The 25,305-nt window shown below is 40.7% G+C and overlaps 1 protein-coding gene across 1 annotated transcript; it reads right to left on the bottom strand.

The window, feature by feature from the left end:
- Positions 1-7,437: 7,437 nt before the first annotated feature.
- Positions 7,438-10,196, bottom strand: LOC145445369 (fibrinogen C domain-containing protein 1-like). Its single transcript, XM_080323562.1, has 5 exons — positions 9,928-10,196; positions 9,770-9,866; positions 8,955-9,051; positions 8,825-8,892; positions 7,438-7,801 (listed from the first exon to the last, which is right to left on the bottom strand). Exons 3-5 carry the CDS (start codon positions 9,029-9,031, stop codon positions 7,545-7,547), a joined length of 402 nt encoding a protein of 133 aa, XP_080179688.1. The 5' UTR covers positions 9,032-9,051; positions 9,770-9,866; positions 9,928-10,196; the 3' UTR covers positions 7,438-7,544.
- Positions 10,197-25,305: the final 15,109 nt, after the last annotated feature.

Raw genomic sequence — 25,305 nt, 5'->3', positions numbered from 1 at the left:
AACATTAATAAATTTCCGTTGCATGACCAATCAGCTAAGCAGAACTCGTGAACTTACGCGTACGTCATCTGACCCCGTGTGTTCGGACTGCCGTTCCAAGTCATAGGGGGCTCGTTCCGCAGCATTTGTAATATATCACGAGTTTACCAAAAACAACGTTACGACAGCTTTTGTATATTTGTTGACGACGACGCAGTATATGAGCTCGCGCGAAAATACATCTTCCACCTCCCAAAACCCTTCTTATAAAGTGATGTATCGTATATCACTTTATAGGAGGGTTTTTGGAGGTGGAAGATCTATTGTCGGAGGTGGGAAGACGTACTTCACCTTCTTCAGAGGTGTATAGCATGTTCCTACCACTCGTGAAAGGAGGAATTATCGTTTCCACCTCAATTTTAGCCAAAAACCCACCTTTATTTTTTACAGTGAACGCTTCGATGGAAATTGTATAAACTCTATGCAATGATTCAATTTGGTGCAATTGTGGCTGGAGGTGATGATTAATTTTTTGCTTTCAAATCCATTCACAACGTTGAAAGACAATCTGTAAAAAATATTTGTGAAGTTGATAATAGAAGTTCAACGATACGAATAAATATTTAACAAGTTCAGAATGGCAGGTGAATATGCGGTTTATTCATGTGCAATATTAGCAAAAAAATTTAGCATAATATTATAAGTAATTCGGCTAATAAATTATATTTATAGACGACTTATTTTGCATCCAAGCTTACAGTGCTTTCTCTTTACATTGTCATGTAGCTTTATGTATAAAGTTGTTTGATTGGGCTTTGTTCAGTTCGCTCGTGTGCTAGTTGTAATAAACTTGTTGTATATACATAGTCGCTTTTAAGTTGGCACAACGGCGCCTATCTTACAGAATGGGATAGTACAGAACATACAGTTTCAACGCATGCGATATAGCTACTGTATTTAAAGAATTACTGTACTATTTTAATCCTATATATGTGTGTTACACCGTAATACAGTACAAACCTACATTGTTTGTTGAATTTTTCGTATAGATACAATACAACAAACCTTGAGATAATTATATCTTATGCGTTTGATGCGATCAGTGCCAATTCAGAGGCGTACTGTATTTTTCATACGTTGCCTGCCTTCACGCATGACCATTAAGCGAACAATTTATAGTTTCCGACTAATTCAGCCAAAAGTGAGTTGAATCAAAGTGTCCGAATTAAGCAGAGTCGACTGTATTTATAAAGTGACGTCATCGCTTCATCGTGACGAATAAACACAATGAGAGTCAATGATGTTTTAATGGTGACGCGAGCGCGTGTTATATTGCATAAATATGTTATATGTGTTTACATATCTTTCATCGGTAGCAGTATCTGATCTATTTGACTTGTCGTTCATTATTCCAGGTGACAAACTGAAACTCAGCAATGTTAAATTTATTACAAAAGATCGCGATCACTCTGCTCAACGGGAAAACTGTGCAGTAATGTATAAAGGAGCATGGTGGTACAAGACCTGTCATGAGTCTAACTTGAATGGTCGATATTTTCGCGGGAAACACGAATCGTATGCTGACGGAGTCAACTGGCGCGAGTTCCGTGAACCCAGCTACTCCCTCAAATTCACGGAAATGAAAATGAGACGACGGGCATCTAATTTCAACTAGACTAGAGGGATACCATTATGAAAGAACTCATGCTAATCCTTTTCACGGGTTTCTTGTTTTATAAAAGCCCCCGCACCAGAGTTAGTTGCTCTAATGCTTAAATGAATACAGTTTGGAACACCTTTCATATTCATTGTCAATAAACGAACCGATGATCCCGCGCCATCTACGTATCTCGCTTGTCGTGTAATTGTGCGACTTTTACTGCGAACCAAAAATATTTCGTCGATGTGGAATCCAATTTATACATTTTGAGAAATACAAACATTATACGAAGGTTTCATTCGCTTTCGGCCAATATTGACCATGATTAACCTAGTAACAACGGGACGAGAGGTATGGCCAAGAGATATGAAAGATTTAAAAACTTTTCAAAAATTTCATTTTATATCAATTTGAAAGAAGTATTTCAAATTAAAACGGGACGATTTGCTTCGCAACTATATCGTATAGGCATACATTGGAATGTTCTGATTGGAATTCATATACGGTACGGTTATTATATTTTGGAAACCTGAAAAGAGGACACTTTTTCAAAATTTTCAGACTTGCTATACCGGAGTAAAAAATGTCAACTTTCTGGCTCAGCTCCCGAAATACCCGCCCGGAACGTTACTTGAGTACTAATTTCATGTATCTCACTTTAATTCAAACATACAATTTAGCCAAAATTTTCAAAAAAGAGGACAAATTCTCAAAAAAGAAGACATTTGGGCGTCCTCCGAGAAAACTTTCAAAAATGTTAAAAGAGTGGACAAATCATTTTAAAAGAGGACGTATGGTAACCCCAAATTGTACGGTCAGACGCCCAAGTACTGCCATAAGGCAAGCAGACGTGTTCCTTCCAACATCTCAGGTGCGGCCGGATCTGTATTTTCGTCGCGACCCGGCTTGTATAGAGTTCCTTGTGCTCGATTCTATTGAGCAGAATGTGTGACTGTTTTCTGTAAAATGCGCCAGAGATCAGCCTTTTAGTCACGAAACCTTCCCGTTTAATTAGGTATTCATAATCGCCGGGTCTATGACCGAAGTCGTCGCGAGCCTTGTTTCCAGAGCGAAAATTGTGACATTCTTCGGCGAATTGGATTTTAACCTTCTTATACTCCGAGCATCCACCACATTCTGCTCCGCGAGACTCCATGCAGTTGAGGCACTTTCAACAAAGGCGCTATCACCATAATCACTTGTTTTCGCCCTTTTTGAAATTCAGGACCGGTAGAATCCCAAAACAATGCTTGCGGATCAGTGAACTTGAAAAAAGCAAAATTACCGCAAAATATAATCACGACGAATGTATGCATCTTTAAAATGACAAGTGTCGCTCAATTGTACTGTCGAAATAGAACGGAGTTTGTCAAGACCACAGCAACGTATCTACAGTGCTTCTAAAACGATTTCTGTCTCTATCCAATCGCAGAAATAAAGTAATGCTACGTGAAATCCTGTGTCTCGCGGAACACGGATAGTGATCTAAATTAAAGCTATTCGCCCGCGGCGACCATGTGTGTATGTATAGTATATGTAAATTGTATGCTGTTACCACGTGGCCGTACCGGCTCACTCGTAGTTTTCGTGAAGAAATAGATTCCCTACCTATTGCTTGCTTTGCACCGAGCCTTTAGTCTTCATGGTGGTGGCCAGACACCGTCCTTACTTTATAGTAGGTGGCGCTTTAAAATGACGCCTCGGCGGATCTTATATCTTGTTTGCCGACTAGGCTACAGGTCGTTTTTTCTATCTTGGAAATGAACTATAATTTTCAGAAATGAGACCCCGTAGCACCCGGTTAATTCGTAATGTAACAACGGCAACAAAGGATTTGAAGATACAAGCAGTGACTTGTAGCTTTAATATTTACGGCATACTTTGCTATATTGGCTTTGTATTGTACCTGGATTACTCATACGACTACTGTTCCCTCTACGGTACACGCGTGCGCGGCCGCACACTGCTTTTAAAGTCGCCGTGCAGTGAAAAATGGGTGTCGCGCACACGAAAGCCGAAGTGATGACCTTTTTTATAGTCATTACGCACTATTGTCCAAGGGACCGCGCCGTGACGTGGTGAGTGCGCGCATACTTGTGAAAAATTAGAGGGAACATTTCATACGACGTACGTAGGTTATACGTAATCAATGTGCATCAATAAACTAGACTTCACAGTAAACGCACTTCCGGTTCAGTTTATACAGCCTATCAGTTTTTATACACACATTTAACATTATTAAATATATTTTATAGTCTAAATCCGAAGGAGCGTTTGGCCGGACGCACAATGCCCAGATCTACCCCAGTAATAACCTCATGGACTACCACTCGAATGATCCAGCTCATGTTGTTTTGATATTCATGGTATTTCGAATATACTATGATCATTTACACCATGTCCATATTTCCTATTATAATTCATGATCTGTCAACTTGTAGCACGGCTCACTTTCGATCGTTACTTTTGTTAGAGAATCGGATCACATGACGAGGAGAAGCCTATACAAACACCCCAGAGCTTAGGTAGATGTGATTCCTGAGCTTGATTTCGCTCTTACAATATCTTCATTGCTGGTTTGGTGCAGTGCAGAAAGTAGACACAAGACCTATAAGTAGCGTATTACTGTGTAAATTTTAATTAATTTCGTTTGTTGTTTTGTTGATTGCTGAATTTCATGCAACGAACAAATTACTTCGCGCTTCACGCGATATCCTATGGATACATGATTAGTGACAAAGTGCCCTGTGTTGGATACTAAAGCCAATAAGCGACACGCGCAAAAAAGTGGCTACGCATGAACATGGTTCTATCACAAGGAAGGGCAACATACGGCCCGCATGCTGGATCCGGCACGCGATGGGATTTTGAGCGGCCCGCTGACAGTTCCCGGTCCTACATAATAATGCGGCTCACGGCCCGGGTCTACCATTTTCGATCATGATAATTAACAAGAGAAAGCTGCGTTGCAATCCAACTGATGTTCACGTGCAGTCTTTACCAAGGGCAGAGCGATATTTTATTGCTGACTTTCTTGCAACAACATCGCGATGTCCTGTGGAACTTGGGTACATGTTCAAGTTTAATGTGTTGGGTATACTATGTCCTATGAGCGAGACACGCAGAAAAATGGTTACGACAATATGACCTGATCATGAAGATGTGCCGACTTTTCAAATAAACAAATTTGTTTGATGTTACAAGATTTGAAATAATCGAAATGGTCGGCACCAAATAGTCCATTCCTTAAATTCTGAACCCCGCAGTACAAATGCGGCTCGCAAGGAAAATAATGCACCTCAAGTTGATATCACACGTGTCACACATGTTTCATAGAACTGCGTTGTGTACAACTGGTTTTCTGTACCTCTCAATTCATGCATGTCCGTATTGTTATTATTATGATTATTGTCACAACCCAGTGTCTCTTATCATAATTGTCTTGCTATGTGCGCCAAGACACGAATTTATTGTAATGTCCATCGTATGAACGTAGCATCCTATCATTAAAAATTCATTATTTCAGTGGTGAGGGCGAGTCTTGGGTCGCGAGACGGTGATAAACTCAGATTCAGGTCGCGGTCCATCAACTTTAAGAGTCACTGACGAAGGGTTTGTACGCCTGACATGCAGCCAGAGTTCACAAAACTTGTTGACAATTTTTATCGACTTCAGATGTCTCATTGAGTTCAACAGCTATTGAAGTACATTACGTACGTTAATAAATTCACTGACTGCTGTTTCCGGTCTCTTTGCTTTAAACTGAAAGTTTACATTAAATACGATTTCCCCTCTATATAGGTGAATAAATACGCGATTAATCCGTCGATTCTTGGATCCGTCCCGTCGAGTACTTCATTTCCCCATATTCGGCTCGCCCCTGTTCTATTAGAATGTATAATTTTCTGCGCTAAATTTCGCAGCCACCACCCCCATCAGCTCCGCCGGTATATCTGATTACGCGAGCTGTCAGAGGACTAAAAACTATATTAATTTAGGCAAGAACGTATGTTAGTGATAAAGTAAATTCGCGAACTTTCAAAAAATTTCTTGCTTCGCGCGTCAAGAGAACTAGTAGCCACTGATACTTCGTATCAATACTCCATGCCATAATTCAATACGTCTTACTTTTGTAGTTCGGCCTACCTATACAAATACTACTTCTTGTTACCGAACTTTGTTCGTTACGGAAAGAGCGTGTGTTTGTGAATAATATATAGAATTGTGCTTCAGTGATTGATTTTTTATTTTAATTTTATCGACAATTGAAATGACGTAGGCGTCCATGAGCCTACAAATTATGTCTCTGCAAGGATTTCGTGAACACAAAAAGGTTTGAAACCATTGATAGAAGTATTAGGGATGGTGTGAACCTCTGAAAGGTTCAGGTTCGTGTGAACGTGAACCTTTTTGAAAGGTTCTGTGTGAACGCGAACGTGAACCTCATGACGTCACGTGACGTCATATTGCTAATTCCAACTCTACATTTCAGTGAAGTGATAGCCTATGTTAATGTGCCCGATGCCTAACGACGACTCGGGCCACATAATGCCACAATGCTGACGTTTTAAACGTCGCCAAATGTATCAACTGGGGCAATCAAATGATATATTAATCCCATAAAATCAATATCTTCCGTCGCTTTGCCAACAATTTCGACGAGGACTTGCAACGGGATATAAGCTTACGCCATAACGGTCTAAGCCAGACCGGACAACGTATTAGGCGTCTGAGTATTGCTACGTTGATATTGAGCAAAGCGTATAACGGGTTTCTGTCTATACTTGCTACCGATATTTGTCCATTAACAAGTTATGTAGCAGTAGCCAACTCTTCAATTGCACGGATTTGGTTTTTATGATACAATAAACATATGAAGTCAAAATTGACCATGGCCCCGTATGCCTGCTAGATTTTTGAAATCAGACAACGATATCAATTCCATTGATTGGATGAATAAGCATCATTCGCTGTCTACATGTAGTGTATTTCGCTCTTTATGTTGTGTGATTGCGGGTCAAGCTCACAGCAGAGAGTCACAAACGGAAAGCTGGATATTTCGAGCAAACTTTTGTAACAAAGCAAGTTAAATATTTGAGATTGTCAAGGAGCATGCTCGTTTAGTGTTGAATTTTTATGTTGCCAGCGCCATGCATGGAGTGGCTCGCAGTTGTAATGCAATAAATTTCAACCAAAGATGTTACAATGAAGTGAAAATTTCAATATATGAAAAAGGTTCACAGTACAGAACCTACCAAGGTTCGTTTGTGAACGTGAACCTCTAAATTTCTGAGGTTCACAGACAGAACGCGAACGTGAACCTCACGTTCACACCATCCCTAATAAGTATATAGCCCATTAGTCGTGTGTAAATAATACTAAGGAAAATAAATTCACGGGGCATCAATCTCGCTTAATCAATGACTTTTTTTGTAATGTAATGTTTGATAAAACTGCGCTGAGCACAATTGGTCGTCTGCAGCTTCGCTATTTCACACACGCCCGTAAATACGTAGCTTACTAACATTCGAAACGCATTCATTTTAATATGGAGGCTCTGGTCGCGAACTGCTATTGCAATTCAGGTTTTAGTCACGTTCTAAAATGTCTAAGAACCACTGTTATACAGGAATGATATGTTCGTTTTATAGTTTCAACCTTAGCTGAATATAGCATTGTCCGTCTTTTTGATCCACAATCCACTTTCACTGTTCGTACACTACGCCCTTTACGATAGTTGTTATCAATTTGAATGGGTAAACTGTCTAATCTTATCTTTGCATTACTTCCAAATAACGTTCGTCAAAGCGGAAATATAATCGCGAATCATCGGAAATAGCACATTGGAGACAATTAGGTTTTCTCAAAGCGCATATCGGATCACTATGCCGACCTATCATCGTGTTTAGGGCTTCAGTCTCATTCTCATTTCAGTGAATTTTAGAGAGTAGTAATATCCTCTGAAGTCGTGCCAATTGACTCCGTCAGCGAAGGTGGAATGCGATCCTTTCAAATATTTGCCATTAAGATTCGAGGTGTGGCAGATATCGTACCCGTACCACCACGCTCCTTGGAATAATTCGGCGCAATCGTGTGGGGCTAACTGGTCATGATCGCGGTCTTTCGTAGAAAACATGACGTTCGTTTTCTGTAAGTGGTTACCTGGAAATGGATATAGTACAGTTGGTTACGAATTTTTACTTCCGTTTATGATATTACGCGATCTATCGGTATCATTTATAGATCGTTGGACACGAGTCCACAGGTTTTCAACCAGTTGGTCATTTGAGCATTTTGAGGTCGGCCGCAGAGCCAGTTGAAAGATTAGATTTAAAATTGTCAAATTATTACTGCAAAATGTTAATCCACATTGCAGGCTACTTATTGATTGTCATATATATAACTATATGAAATCCAAGTAAGCGCGTAGTCACATCGATATGACAACCACCCGTTCAAATTAACTCTTGTCCGAGTTGACTGGACATATTCAGATGCTTGATAGCTTACGACCATAACATTAAAAATTAGGAATTCCTGCCGCATTTTCAGCCTAAAGTGGGCCACAGAACATTTTCAAACCGAAGATGGACCACGATCCCAAAAAGGTTTGAAACTCCTGCACCAGTCACTAGCCACCAACGTTTAAATCGAATGACAGTGTGCCTTCAGACCTATATCACAAGACAGTATGTACGATGTACCGCCTGTCTTTCGGGAGAGATGGATGATATGTAATGAAGCAACTTATAAGCTTGTTTTGGTGCATAGATAGATTTCTTAATGACATACATTGCGCTACTATCATAATTGGAAGTTATTTCTGGTGCCTGGACGTTTGAAGAATATGTGGTACATTAAGAGCAACCTGGGCGACCTAAGGCTCTTGTGCAATTTATTTGATATGACTGGTTAGGCTATATATCAGTGCATTTCAAGTATAAACCACTGTTACAATGTTCCTTCATAGGGATTCAGCAGTTGTTACCATGTAGTTGAAGAAGGTATTAGATTTATATCTTATTGAGTAATCCCAAGTTACAGAATGATTGATCCTATTTTTTCATTGTAGGCTATTATAGTTGAGGCATCGACAGTTTCGGGATAGTGAAACGTAAAGAGCGTATTCGGCAATAGGTTTATCTCCTACATGTCAAAGGAGGCATTAGCAATCAAAGTGCATACCTGCGTTTCCTAGGTAGCCAGAAGTAGTTAATGGGAAACTGTCATCTTCCACTCCAATGTAGAAGTTACTACGTAAAGACGAGGATAGAATAAGAAGCATACGATACCTATATATATATTTACTACTTACTTATAATACGCATATTTCCAATTTCCATCGAAGTCTTGCATATCCACACGAAGCTCGTATTTGCCGAGTTTCATCATTCTGGATATTTACCGCAGTCCTATATGGTGAAGGAATGTGTCAAGCATATTCATGAGCGAATAAGGAAAATATGATGGAACAGTTACGGAGTTCTGTCACTGTAAATTGTTTCAACCATATACGCAGACCACGCAGAAATATCAGTGACAAGGCTATGAGTGTGAATATCAACCAATTGATTCAATATTTATATTAATTTGCGTTCGTGTTTATTCCGGTGATGGGATGTTTGACCGCATAGGTAGGTTACATGATGTTTACCAAAACGTATACTTAACAATAGTTGGCGGTAGTTGGGGTTAGCAGATAGATGTCCAATTGTCCATTTATTGTGGTATGTGCCAAATTTAATTTATGATACTAAATGTTACAATGATGATCATTACATTGATATAATGGTAAAATGTAGTCTTAATTTGGATTTGAACCGGTATCTAGGTCACAATGCATTAGTTGCATAATATATAATTGTTCAAATTTTCATATTCCAAATTTCATCTTGCCCATGCCCTGCCCATGCATGCATCTTTAAGAAAAGCGAAGACGCGCATGGGGATGGGCCTGATCGGACTTCGTAATTCAAACCGATACATTTCCTAATATAATCTAATGTTATATACTTCGTGAGCAATAATATGATATCTTATGAAAGTTTCAATGAGTGTAAGTCAAGATCCATTGGGATTACAACGGTCTGGGTTCAACATAAGGTACATTGTACGTCTGTTTCATGTTACCGAGCCAAAATTCGCCGGTTGGATTCCCAAAGCCGTTTGCATAGTCTTCCCATCGTCGATAAAAATCGACGGAGCCATCCACCCTGCGCTGGAAGACCTGAACTCAAATATATTTTTATGCATATGCGTTTGTGGATTCAAAGTCTGCTTATTCTCACCTTCCATCCAATCAGATCAGTTGGATATAGATCCCTCGACAAGGCATCCAATCTCACAGACAACGCGTTGATCTGTTGCAACATTGCTGCATGGTCCCCCGTCGACGGACTCCCACCATCAATGTTGGATACTTGAACACTGTGGGGAGCTGAGCTGACAGATGCCAGAAGAAACGTATGAAGAACTAATGTGCTTTCGATGCCAAACATTCTCATTCTGTTGTGCTGCGGACGATAGACTGCACGCAGAAATAATGCAAAGTAAAATGTATAAGCGCCCATCCTTAACATTCCTTATATACAGCAAAAATGCGTCACCGATAGGACTTCGGTCGCTGGAAAAAAGATAAAGAACCACCGATCTAACATCACACTAAGAATGCAAAGACCCGTTGCAAACATGTCATCAATAGTCTTGAGTACACAAATGGCTTGAAGCCGAAATCTGCATCGTACACTATGTAAACTTACGTAATAATCTATAACTGGCGATATATAGGCTGCTATAGTCCCGAAGAGTATGTGTGTCCTACGACTGGGGTTGTATTTAAAACAAGAGTTGTTTTAAAACACTTTTCTTTGGTCATGTTTTGGATAGTGTTTCAAACACTGACATTTTAAAATGAACAACAGTGTTTATTTTTCTGCATCACCCCATGAAATCGAACGTGCTACTTTCTGTTGATTGTGTTAGGGACCCCGATCCATTTAATAAACTGGTAAGGGACCGTTTCGTGAATGTTTTGAAAAGTTTGAGAACCACTGATCTAGTAGGATGATTATCACAAATCCAAATCTGTTGTATCATTTTTTAGGAGAAACATATATTCGCGATGGCTTTCCCAAGGAATAAAACGCATTTCATTGCATGGTAACTTGACGGTTGGTGTATGTCGTGACCTTTTGAGAAAAACCCTCTTGATATACACACGGTTTTCTAGGCTTTTATTAACTAAAAGTGTACACTAAGCTATAAAGAATATAAACAGTCAATACATGTAAACCAGGAAACACATGCTACTCTTGGCCCAATGTAATGCAGTCAAGTTCTGCGATCACCGTACCAGTCCGGCGTACGTCTCATTCTTGACGACCTCCTGATCGATGGCTCTTCCGCAGATATGTGAGAATCGTTATCATCTCCACCGATAGACGTATCGCGAGAGTCATATTGAACAGCGGCCGGAGAATCAGAATGCTGATCTGAGGGTGTCTGAGCTGAACTATCCCGATCCTTGAATTCTTCAGAGCGCAAGTCGACCACGGGCTCCTTAGAGCGGAAATCAGACGTATTGTCGTCCTCTTTAGGGCCAGTTCCTTGACCGGTACAGTTGATTCCGTCCCTATCCTGTGACGAATTAAAGCATATTTGGTGTTAGCATCTAGCAGTTCTACTCTGATGACTTCAGGATCACTCTTGTTGCGAACAAAATTCCGTAGCAGCACCGTACCACCGCCCAGGAGTCAATCAGGTATCGACACATCCAACACGGATCGCCGTTCAAAGCTGAAAAATCTATCGTGAGGACAACTGTTAGTAGAGATGCAGAGTAATGATCCAATCGAATGTAAAGCATCAGGAAGGACTTGTTCCCACAAACGTTCAGGTAACTTTTGAGTAGTTAAACGGAGTTTAATTGCTTTCCAGAGGGTTTGGTTCAAACGTTCGCATTGAGCATTGCCCGTAGGATAATAGGGTGTTGATTTGCTTTCGTGACTTTTTCGAAATATAAATGAAAACACCTTCTGGTCGATGATCAAACGGTGATCAATATAATTGTCTTGACCTTTCGAAAAATAACTCTCGATATACACACGGCCTTCTAGGCTTTTATTAACGAAAAGTGTAGACTAAGCTACAAAGAATATAAACGGTCAGTACAAGTAAACTAGGAAACACATGCCACTCTCGAAACGCCCTACAGCAGAATGATAAACTAACTGAAGGACAAAGGGACGAAATAATCACGAAAGGAAATGACGCAAAGATAGACACCTAGTGGATACATGAAACACCGCAGTATACAATCAGGATTCGCGACACGTCAAATTGTAGTCTTGGCTGACTTGCGATTGATTCTTGAACCATGGCTCTATATTCCAAAGTTTCTCCTTCACTAGGAAATAATCAGATTGAGTGCAATATAAAGTAGGCTTATGCCTATCGACTGATATAAGTATGTAATTTTAGAATATTCGGAAGGAGGCGATTTTGTGGAATCAAATATATTTATTGCATATTAAAACTGATATCTGATATCGAGATAAACTACATCCGTCGGGTAGCTCACAGACGTCGCATGATCCACATTCCACCCGTTGAGTATCGTCGACATCATTTGGGATATTGAGCCAACACACCTACCCAGAGAAACATGTTTCTAATTCAATTTAATATTTATTGATAATATTCAATGCTTTCGACATTCTCATCGAACTCATTAGCTAGAGCAGGGATTATTATCGAGATCATTGTTCGGTCCAATCGAACTTTGAACTGCTGGGTAGTTAGTGGAAGTTGGATTTGTGATAGTCTGGTCTGGGAGTGTATCAATTCCGAACAATGCAGTCATCGCCATATCACGCAGTTCGATTACGTGACTTGATTGGTGGGGGCGATATCAGTTTTTACCATAGAAATACGGCACACACGATTGATCCCATGCACTGAGCGTCTATTTCGTACCAATATGACATCGCGAATCTGCAATTGTGACGACACAGTTAATTCATATTATTACTAGGTATGGTGTAAATATAAGGTTCACATTCGCGTTTTGTGTGAACCTCAGAAATTTAGAGGTTCACGTTCACACACAAACCTTGGTATAGGTTTAGCACTGTGAACTTTTTAATACTTACAAGTTTTCACTTCAATATAATAACTTTGGTTGAAATTCTTGGTATTTCAACTTCGGACCACTCTATGCATGGTGGTGGCAGCATCGAAAAATCAACACTAAACAATCATATACAGCTTGCCAACCTCACAATTTTTACATGCTTTGTTACAACAGTTTGCTCTGATTATTCAGCTTCCCGTTTTGCGAATATTGGCTCTCCGCTCTGAGATTGACCCGCAATCACACAACAACATAAACGAAATATACACTGAGGTATAGTCAGCGAATGATGCTTAGCCTATTCAACCAATCAGTGAAATTTATATAAAGAATACATCGTTGTCTAATGTAAGAAATCTAGCAGGCGTACAGAATCCATCATTTGATGTGTTTATTGTATCATAAAAACCAAATCCGAGCGTTTGGGGTGCTGGTTATACTGTATAACTTGTTTATGGGTAGTGTAGGTAGCATGTACAGAAACCCGTTTTACACTCAGCTCAATATCAATGTAGCGACAGTCAGAAGCTGAATAAATTGTCCGGTATGGCCTAGACAAGGGGTGTCAAAGTCAACTGGCGCTGCGGGCCGGATTCAAACCGTCAGATCGCTCGCGGACCAGATCAGTCAAATGATTCCAAATTGTTGCCTCAAAACCAGGGCTATGGAGCCGGAGTCGGAGCCCGGAGCCGGAGCCCCGGAGCCGTACATTTTTACCGGAGCCGGAGCTCTACATAAAATTCAGCCGGAGCTGGAGCCAGTTATTTGAGGGGCAGCTCCGGCTCCGACGTATTTCATAAGATGCTATTATATATGCAACAACCATATCTGCTGAGTTCACATAATTCAACAGCAGGCCTTTGCGAAATTAAGAATCTTTTCCTCTTTGGCGCTACCTTTTCCGACTAACCATGTTACTGGGGATTTAACAGCAGAGCAGTCGTATGTTCAATGTTCAATTTTCATACATTAGTGCCGAACCTCGGTATGCGAAATATGCCCGTGAATATTGTGGGCATTCGGCATACCCGCAATTTCATCATCAGCACAACCTTGTTGGCCAATTGTATACGGTTCGAAAATAATGATCTCTATGTATTACGCGAAATGGGGGAGAGGATAAAAACGTGATTCCGTTGCACATGTCGATATGACGAGCACGAGCCGAGAAATTCCATCTCATCGTTGTTATGAATCGGAGGAGCAAATGCTCGTTCTTTCGTGATAGTTCTCTGATTGGGCTGCGAAATTGGACAGTGTTATTGAGTATGCAATTATGCATGCTAATTGCAATTCATTATTGCGCATTATCGTCATTCACTCCAGTAAGGATTTTCGAGCGTAAATAGGGAATGGCAGAAGAGTAGACCAAAACCCCATGCTATTTTATGTTGGAGACAAATTACTGATTTGATGCGCGATTTCCAATTTGTAATCATCTGTTTCGTAAATTTGTAAATGTGCAATGTGCATACTGCATAGTTCAATTCGTTATGGGCATGGCGCAATGTCGACGGCAAGTGTTTAATTCGATTATTCGATTCGTTTCAACGGGAAAATATTATATTCCGATAAACTTGATCGACACCGGATGGACTGGTAACGAGTGCACCAATATCGAACGTCAAACCAGCATTGGCCATTTGGTACAAATCGAATTTCTATTGATCACGTCGTTATATCCGCCCATATTGCTCTTACTACAGTTACAGTTGAATAATAATCGCACATTTAAAGATTGAATTGAACTAGGCCTATGGCTTAATTTTAACGAGTAAAGAGACAGTGTTAAAACGCCGCATCAGAATTTTGAAGCTGTACACAGCCATGGCACGGAGTAAAGTGCGTTCTAGTGCAACTATGATGTTATCGACAATTGACAAGTATTCATTATGTCGTCACAAGCCGGCACGGCGGCACCTATGTCTTCGTTGCTGCATCCGATGTTACTGACGGCTGACTCTAGATTCTAGATTCTAGATTCTAGACTCTAGACTCTAGATTACTATAGATAACTAACCTACGGGTAAATTAGTAATAGACCAGAGGTGGCCAACCTTTTCGGCTAAAGGGCCACACGAAATTGACGAACGAGTGCGTTGCCCAATAGCCGCGCCAGGCGCGTAAAATTTTCAAAGTTAATAATATTATTATTTGGGTATATTGCGGGTCGACAGTGTACCGCCCGCTGGGCTCAGTTTGCAAGGACAGGACTATTCGGCGTCTGGACCTATCGATATTGAAGATTTCCGCTAATATACGACAATCATTTTCTGCCTACATTTCATCGTCGACGATCTTTCTGCGAGCGCAAACGCGAATATACTTTCTCTTGTAATTGCTAATATAGTTAGACTCAATCGGCTAAATCAGGCGTTTTTTCATTTTCAGGTGGGGGTAGGCTACTGAGAAAGAAATCGGGTGACAATTAAACACGCGAAGCGTGAAGAAAAATTTTACCACTATTTTAGTTTATTGTAATGTACGTCGATTTACTTAAAATGTGACTGCTGGACCCTGGATCTGCCAATGCGTCGGAACTGATATTTTAGTCATCAACATCCCAAGTGTCGCGGCCATACTAATTATATTTTTGGCTGGCCTTGCAAGTTCACAATCTGAGCAATTCAATGTCGATAATATAACAGAATTTCAATAATATATTGGGAAATTAGCTCGCGGGCTACTCAAAACCTTCTCGCGGGCCACATATGGCACGCAGGCCGCGGGTTGCCCACCCCTGATATAGACAGACACCTTCGATAGTTTTCAGAGCCGGAGCAGGAGCTGGAGCCGGAGCAGTGGTAATAATGCGGCTCCGGAGCTGGAGCCGGAGCTAATGTATAATATAAGAAAGCTCCGGAGCCGGAGCTGGAGCAATGCAAATTTACGGCAGCTCCAAAGCCCTGCTCAAAACCCATGCCGTTGTTTCGCACTTGCATACTTTATTAAAAGCCTATATATACAATAGTATATTACATTATATTACGGATCACAGGGATACTAACCTAACAACACCTTTATTCGCGAGCGACGGAATTGGCAAAAATACGATGATTGACCGGTTGAATACAGGTATAAACGGCTAAAAAGTGGCGCTAACGACAATATAAGCTGACATATGTCTATGCCTATGCTTCCTTTGTTTCGGTCGTGTTATGGCGGGAGTTCTGCGTATGCGTTGAGAGGAATGCAATAGATTTAACTATGGATGCGGGCGTGGGGATTGCTTCATGATTATTTATTCGAGAATCGGGTTTCTCTGGAGGCCAGGAAGTCAGAAGTGATACAGTATTTCGACCACAGATATCTGAAGTATATTTTGTGTGATTATTATATTCCTCATGTAACCTGCATATCACGGTTTAGCATTGAAGTTCTCGCTTCTGTGAATAACTATATACGTTTTGGTCAATTTTTCAACAAAAATCTGAACGCAGTTTGCACTTTTAGGCCTTCCTGGAATTAGCTGTCAATATCAGCGACTCGTTCATAATGATGAACAGAATCTGAATGCCGCTGTCTAATGGTTATAATGACATTTGCTGTCTTGAGGGATTATTTGATGGTTGTATTCTAAAAATCACAATAATTGTTAGAGATGTGCTGGATAATGCAGCCATATTTTCAATCTACTCAGAATTGCTTTGCGGGCTGGATGAAATCACCTGGCGGGCCGGATGCGGCCTGCGGGCTGTATGTTTGACACCCCTGGCCTAGACCAAGACGTAAGCTTACATTCACTTGGATGTCCTTGTCGCAATTGCTGGTAAAGCGACGGAAGATATTGATTTTATGGGATTATTATAGCAATTCATTGGTGACGTTTAAAAAGTCAGCATGTACTTCAGTCATCGTTGAGTATGTTGTTGTTGTATGTTGTACTGAGTCATCGTAAAGTATCTTGTACATTAATATATATGTTATGCTGATGTGTGGTCAAACATGATTAGTTACATTAGTTACATTACCAAAGGAATATGATTTTGATAAAAGATCGAATTCTTCATTTGAAACGCATGCGAACAGGAATTTGCTGAGGTCAAGAATGAAAATCAACTTCTATAACTGTATGTTTGACGTCCCTGCTTCATTGAAATGTATTTGAAGATGACCTATCGCAGACAAGTATATGATCAGACTCCATTCGTTATTGATAGCGCGAAGACAAGTTTGATCAGCATTAGTAAATATTTTTTCGTATCAGATTAAAGGAGTATTTTGGCAGGAGATGGACTCTGCCTCAGTCACACAGATCGAATGCGCAGGTGGTAAATATATACTTTCGATTTTTGCATGGTCAGATATTAATTAGCGTATTTGAAGATACCAAACACTGTACAACTGATATTTGTAAAAAAAGAATTGTAAATATTGTTTTGACATGGTAAAAGGTCGCGGAGCTTGTAAATATAAAAACACAAACACAACAAGCTGTCATCGAGGGTTCATGTCATTATTTGTACCAGGATCATATGAACAATGCAGTCTTGCTTTGCAGACTAATGGACTATAGGTGGTGACCTGCGTGCAATCACAATGACTGGCAATGATTGAGCTTGGTGATTGATATCCATTGAACTTGTTCAATACCTGATGTAATCTCACTTGAAGCACATTTAAAATTTTCATGTAATGATGAATTTCACTTGTGATTATGCTATCCATTAGGGATGGTGCGAACCCTTGAACGACCACGAACACTTGTGTAGGATTTCTGGAGTCCACCTCGAACCCGCAACCCATTGCTGTTGCAGCTGTGAATCTTTTAACTAAGCTATTTGCCAGGCGAATGCATTGTTATTGTGTGAATACCAGACATGGGGTGATTACATCATGAATGTAATCGATTGCGATTACGATTACTTCTGAACAATGTTCCCTCTAAGCTGCGCACGTGCGCAAATGCGCAGTGCTGAAACGGTCTCTGCGCACAGAAAATCTAGGCTGCGCACAAAAATCCGAAGTGATGATTTTTTTTCAGTCGTTGCGCACTGCTGTCCAAGGGACCGCGCAGGCGCGCAGAAAAATTATAGCGAACATCGCCAAGGGAAAATAGTGTTATCGTTGAAGTCTGAAGCCGAGGCACAAGTGCTGCCCGCAAAGGTAGATATTGCGCTCCGTGAAGAAATGAGAATCTGCAATCACGTGCGCCTCACAAACGAGATTTTCTTTTAGTATGGTCTCGTACGCGTGAGCGATACTGATTTCATTTCAATAGCGCAATCTTTTCTGCGAATGGTGACATAACATGGTTTAACAAAGTTATAAATAACAATGGGCTAGCTCAAAGTTAATCTGCGAGAAACTAACGAATAGTCTTTTCCGCGTGGCATGAACATTGCGTAAGATTTACTGTACAATTACATACCGTGAATTTTCAAGTCATCACCTCCATCAGGCGATTCTGATCACGTATGGTGGGATAGGATAATATGCAAGCCAAATTAACAAATAAGTGCGATTCGTTTAACATGAAATGGCTGTCGGAGCATGTGACAACGGAAGAAAAATTGTAAAATTAGTTGAGGATTTTTCTTTTTCGAGCGAGAAAGGTCTGCTCTGCAAAATATGTCTAGAAGCAAAATATGGGAAAGAATAGCATACATTTTCTTAGGAAAGCCACCGCACTCGAACTGAAGCCAAATACCCCTCAAAATATGCACCAAAGCACACGTGCGATATCCATGATGTCGAGGTTTATCGCCATTGCCCGTGAATGCTTCTTAACCCTTTGCGACACCACAGAGTCGCACGTGTGTTATGGTGCCTATCCCGAAAATATTTAAACGCGGTGGCTTTCTGAAAATAAATGCCCTCAATGGCTTCACTTCAAGTCGAGACCACTTAATATTTAGAGCGTAGTTTCCCTTATTCACTAATAATGTGATTATCTGGTGTCATGCAATAAAACTAAATGTAAATGCTGTATATACTTTGATTCTATCAATGAATCATGTGACTCGAATGGATACACGCACGTCTGGGTTACCCCAAACACCCCAATTGGGGGACCCGATCTCAAAGAGGAGCCAAAATTATTTCGTGAATAAACATGAATCATGGAGTATTTTTTTGGAAATTTATGCAACTTTTTCAAATAAGAAATGACAATTGAAACCGTGTACTTCTTAGTTTAGTACGTTTGGGGGATTTCAATATCTTCTGACACAGCAGATAGGAGGACACGAAATAGCATCATATACAGAAGTTATTATACCAACGGGTACGCCCGAAGATGTTTGATTATATTTAGGGGTCCTACCTTTTGGAACACACTTCACTCGATCAGCTCTACCGGTAAATCTGATTACGTGAGCAGAGAGAGGATAAATATGAATAGCAATATATATGCAATTCCGGATCATATTGACCGATTCAATCATGAATTATATAAAAGTTTCGCGCGTCTAGGCTGTACACCCACTAAAGGGACACCCAATGTAGATGAAAAGTTCCGGCAAAAAACGTAGGCGCCAAGGGGGGTCAAGGTTCGGTTTATCACCTTATGGGGGCCTGGTTGCGCACTGTTGTTCATGGGCCTGCGCAGTAAGTTGACGAGTTTGCGCAGACTCGTTAAAAATTAGAGGGAACATTGCTTCTGAATCACGCTATTACGATTACGATTACAGCTAAATCAGTAAGTAGTCGATTACGATTGCGATTACATTGGAAAAGTAATCACGATTACATTCATTTTGCTTCTGAGAACTTTTATCTTTTTCAAGATTGCAATTAAAAGGCCCTGAGAGAACAATTATTTTTATAAATGTCATGACATACCCATTGCATAATTTATAGAAATAGGCATTTCGGTGCCGGCCATTACTGCGCCACTACACACCAGGACACGGCAGTTTCGGCCAGCATGCCACTCCACGAAGTATGCTACCAAATAAAGACCTTCGCCGAAACTTTGTGTACGTATCGATTGTCCATGGCCACGACGAATAGTCATGTCCTCTAAATCTGAGACCTACAATACAAATGCCACCAAGGGCAGCAACTGTCGAAATTGATGCGCCCGTGAAGAAATGACAATTTGTGTCTGCGACTCACGAAAGTTTTTCTTTTAGTTTTCTTATAGTCCGCTACATTTTGGGGTCTCCGATATCTTTTGACTCTACATGAAGTAATAATAACCATGGACCTGCCCGAACATGTTATAATCATGAACTTCGTGCCCTAAATTTTCGAAGACAACACCTCCCCCAGCTCTACCGGTAAATCTGACCACGGTGGCTGAGAGACGAAAAATGTAATAGTAATATATGCATTCACCAATGTTCTAATCTAGACGAAATGAAGTCATGAACTTGAAAAATTGTTTGCGCTTGGCGCATCTTGTCAGCGACTCTATATCGAATAAAAACGTGTTTTCCAGTTGTTGCGAAATGCCCGATCGTAAATGGAGTCTGAGGTACCTCGCTCGCCTGAAGTTTTATTTGTCACCCTATGGAGGTCCCAAGATAACCGTTTGGGGGAAGACGAAGTGTTGTTTCGGGTCCGATTCTAGTGACAACTCACGCTTTCATAGTCGAAATCATCATGTTTAATTTGCCGAGTACAAAATTTCAAATCGTTGTCCGCTGTGTCCGGTGTAGGGGAGACCGGGGACAGTTGTAACACTTTTTGTATTTTCTAACATTACCTGTTTTTCTCATAGAAATTTTGTTTCCAAAGTTTTATAAAAAGAAGCCAACAACTAGATAATTGATATGAAAACTAAAATGGAACTAAATCAACAATCAATCATGGAAATTCTAGGTCGCGAAAATCGCCACTCAAATGCTACAATCGAACTGTACCCAAGGTCAATGGGGAAGTTTCACTTTATTTTGGACACGCGGTGGCGATAAAGACAAGTCGACCCAAATCTGTTTGTTGCTCCATGCCAGGGGTTCTCAACCGGCGGCCGCAGACGTTTATTTTGCTGCACGCCATATCTTTTATTCTGAAAGCAAATACTACTGGCGCCGTATTGTTACATATTAATTTAGATACTTAGCTCTGTTATCACACCGTCTCCGTTTCGTTTGATTACTCATTCTTTGATGAGTTCTGGTTTCTTGATATATGCTCAAATTTAGATTGCTATTGTTTTGAATCGGTATTCAGCTGGACTCTGGTTCAAGTGGAATTCCGCGGCGTAGAACATTTTTGAAGAGTGTTACACTCGCCGCGAATGGTTTGAACAGAAACAAGAGCAAGGAAGAGGAAATCAAACGTCAAAAAATGGGTCCATATCTCTGTGTGGAACAGTGAATTTTCTTTCTCAGATATAAATGCAAGCTGATGTGTCATATTTGTCGAATAACAGTTGTCGTAACGAAGCGGAGAAGCTTAAAACCATACCATGACAGTTTCTTCTGGAGTTATACATATCGCCTGATTTTAGAAAAAATCCGTTGCTAGCTAGTTGTCGAGGCCAGCAATCCATATTTCGAGGCAAAAATTCGAGGTTAAAATTGCCGACGACGTTACAGACGCATCGTTCAAAATTGCTTGGAATATTGCTTAACCCAAGAAATCTGCTAGAGAAGGTGTATTTCAATAAAACTCTATCATACTGTGCGAATATTCCCTGTTTCCGGAACTTAGCAACAAGGACAACATCACATGACAAATTTAGAAGCTACAGGTGTCTGATTCAACCGTTTCCAGAAGAGTAACAGCAATGTCAGTCGATCTTTTATCGCATGTTGTGAAACACGTTGTCGCGTAGATTAGCCTACTTAAGCCTAGCATTTGGACAAATTCACCGAATCCACATACATTACATCGCTAATTATCTGGGTGCATTTTATCAGAGTGGACATATATTTGCAGAGGAAATTCTGGCAGGGCAAACGCGGGGAGGGCACCAGCGGAAAACAACAACTTGACAAAGCTGACTTCTGTAACTATATTGGTACAGGGCTCCAGTCATGGAAAGAAAGGATAAAGTTTGATTGGTTTGCTCAGAAATTACCCCAAACGCCAGACTTCTCACATCACTGAGCGCTCAAACTGATAATGGCCTCCGTAACGAAAAAGTGACCGTAATTTTATACTTGCTCGCTCACGCATTAAAACAGAGAGTTCGGTTCTCTGGTGGAAGGGTTTGAAGGTGCATGCATATACTGACTTGGCAACGGATGCAATGCAACCGCCATGAAGGGATTGACTTGGGCCGCTGGAAGATACATATTCTCACAAAAAACAGCAACTGCCAACTTACGAATGCTGTCCATTATTACTTTAGAATGCATAATAATGCCCGTACACGACTGGTAATTAGGCTAAAGTAGCCTAAATTTATTATTAGCCCATAAGTACATGATAATAATGTTCTGCGGCCCGCAGAGTATTTTGCTTTTAAAATGCGGCCCATTATACAAGGGAAGTTAAGAACCCATAGTATGGTTTACTATGGAACTGGATTAAACATGGACCCAATTTCGTCTCTTGGGGAACATCGAGGATGGTGAAAGTATCCATATCAATATAAATCATCAACATGGATATGAAATAGATGTTAGCCGCCGAAAATGATGCTATTTCTTGGCGTCATGTCCTCGTGACGGAAGTCTTGAAATTATGATTATATCCTTGTCACTAACTGCAATGGTTCGATCATTATTAATTTCGTCATTTAACCGCCAAAATTACAATAGATTGGACTGCAGTCAACACGAACCCTTTCTAGATATATTATTACATTAGGAAAATAGCAGCCTTGTTCACTGGTTGAAAGACTTCATGTCATTTCAATACCTTCCTATCCATCCATTAATCGCATCACTATATGTTGGTGTTTTTAAATGATAAAATACTAATAATACCATCTAGATCTCATCCTCTCTGATGATTGACAATTAAACGATATACCAGTTGTATTGTTGCAGTCATCTTGTTGAAAACAATGGAACGGGTATAAACTGAAGTCGCAAAGCGTATAGTCTATAAAGCAGAGGTTCTCGAATCTTTTTGCCCGAATCCAAAAATAAATTGCATGGTAAGCAAGTAAACTTTGGATTATAAACTTCTAGGCAACGTAATATGCATGCTCACTGCTCATTATTCCATTTTCCTGTGACGAGTAAACCGCAAATATCGCCAATATGTTAAATTCTAATTTTACCCGACACTTGTTAGTGTTGTTTTACTGAGAAGATGCTCTTTCAATTTGCTTCCTTTTTTCATAGTAAAATTCCGGTACATTTCTTCAACACAAATCGTCAATCTGTTTGCAATATTTGTCCTAAATGATTCGATTGCGGTTTTCGGCTGGACACAGTTCGGTCCATTGTCATTGTGGTGATTGTTAAAGACACTTGGTTGATTACTGATTACTTTAATTAGTTTACTTAGCTCTGTTCAGTCTGTTGTACCTCAGTTGCTTATGTCTGTATGCGTGGAAGCGCATGTCTTAGCTCCGTTTAGAATCTTTATATTGTAGCCGAATTTCAGTTAATAAAAACCTAAAAAGCCCTATCAAGCAAATTCGTCTACGCCTTCCTCGAAAGGTCACAACAATTTTATTAACTGAAATTAACTGAAAAAAGAACATCATGTATGCTAGACATTTACTAGCAACTGCTAAGCAAGACTCTATCGAGACTGTCGCTGAGTTCTCTCAAAAGTTGATCGCCCTATCGCGCGATTGCAATTTCGAAGCTGTTACTGCAGAAGAGCACAAGATGGAGGCCGTACGAGATGCCCTAATTACAGGCTTGCACTCATCTGGTATTAGATTGCGTCTTCATGAACATGATGAGTTAATACTCGAAAAAGCCACGCAGATAGCCGACTCTCTTGAACGAGCACAATCATTTTCCTCGTCCTATGAAATCTCTCCTCCTACCGCTAACATGGTTTCGGGAAATCAGGAACTGCAGAAGACTTCACATCCGCCAGAACAATTGCCTGCATTGTTCCACAGCTATGAATTGGCTGCTTTACAGAATAAGTCTTCCGAAAGCAAAACATGTATATTTTGTTGTGCTTTCCATAATATGCTTCGCCAGTTCTGCCCAGCTCGAAACAGCGAATGCTCGAGATGTGGCCGACTGGGTCATTTCGCCAAAGTTTGCGAATTCAATTTGGCAATGCTAGCCGGTATACCCAGCTCTTTGAAGAGATCGGCGTTGGAAGTCTTTGTTGCTGAGAAGTTGGTTAAAGTACTGGTAGATTCAGGAGCATACGAATGTTACATTGGCTCATCATTCGCCAAAATTCTTAATCTCGTTATTACTCCTCGGGACTATGCCATTACCCTTGCATCAAAATCATCTTCTGCTCGGGTCATTGGTCACGTAAACTCGACACTTCGTATTGAAGATAACGATTACGGCGTAACTAAATTCTGCGTCGTGGATGAATTGTGCGCCGACGTAATTATCGGTTTGGAATTCCCCGAGCAGCATAAAAGAGTCATCTTTAACTTCCGTGGACCGAAAGGAGATCTCGTGTTAGGACGCAAGCATTGTGTCGTAGCTGCTGGCAAAGTGAATGCGCCGCCTGAAATATTAAAGTTCTTCGATCCAGCTGTGAAGCCTGTCGCTGTGAAGTCGAGAAAATATGGCTCGTAGCTGTGAAGTCGAGGAAATATAGCTCAGAGGATCGATCTTTCGTGCGTAGCGAGGTCTCGAAACTCCTCGACGAAGGCGTTATAGAGCAATCGGTATCTCCTTGGCGAGCTCAATTTTTGGTAACGAAAGACCTTCGTCATAAGAAAGGGTTAGTCGTTGATTACTCGCGAACGATAAATCGATACACCCCTCTGGACGCTTATCCGTTACCGAAAATTGACGATATTGTCAACGAAGTTGCAAAAGGTGTTGTTTATAGCTCGATAGATCTAAGTGTGCCTAACACCAGGTACCGCTCTCTTCGGCTGACAGACCCTTCACAGCATTTGAAACTGACGGTCGCCTGTATAAATTTCGTCGCCTACCCTTCGGCATCACCAATGGAGTTGCTGCATTCCAGCGTTTCATTGACAAGTTCATCACCTGAAAGGCACGATAGCTTATTTAGATGTAACTATATACGGAAGGAATCAAAAAGAGCACGATTAGAGGCTCTTTTCGTTCATGTCGGCCGCCGACTCAACAGGCCTAACGCTAAATAAAAATAAATGTGCTTTTGGGGTTTCGAAGCTCTCACTGCTCGGCCATCTGATATCCCACAATGATACTCGACCCGATCCAGATCATTTGCGACCGTTGACGCAAATGCCTGTTCCAATTGATACTCGTAGTCTAAAACGCTGTTTGGGCATGTTTTCCTACTATTCAAAATGGATCCCCTCCTTCTCCGACAAAGTGAAACCCCTATGTGAAAAGGATGTGTTCCCCTTGCTTGATAAGCAGATAAATGCGTTTGAAACGTTAAAACAAAATCTACTCCGTGCTTGTTTGAGCTGCATCTATGATGACGAACCGTTTCAAGTTGAATGTCGCGTCGCGATAGCGTCTATTCTAAGCCAAAAGGGCAGGCCCGTTGCGTTCATGTCTCGAACGCTATCGAAATGTGAAATGAAATACCCTGC

The sequence above is a fragment of the Botryllus schlosseri genome, chromosome 8 (genome assembly GCF_051294905.1).
Source record: "Botryllus schlosseri isolate E-star chromosome 8, Bs_hap1, whole genome shotgun sequence".
Classification (NCBI taxonomy): Eukaryota; Metazoa; Chordata; class Ascidiacea; order Stolidobranchia; family Styelidae; genus Botryllus; species Botryllus schlosseri.
The sequence above is the reverse complement of the archived record's forward strand: the minus strand, read 5'-3'. Positions and strand labels throughout refer to the sequence as shown.

Coding starts and splice junctions, on each gene's coding strand:
- LOC145445369 (XM_080323562.1), bottom strand. CDS start 9,031: ATGATGAAACTCGGCAAATACGAGCTTCGTGTGGATATGCAAGACTTC. Junction 8,893..8,954: donor TGGAAATATGCGTATTATAA/GTAAGTAGTAAA, acceptor GTCTTTACGTAG/TAACTTCTACATTGGAGTGG. Junction 7,802..8,824: donor TGGCTACCTAGGAAACGCAG/GTATGCACTTTG, acceptor ATCCATTTCCAG/GTAACCACTTACAGAAAACG.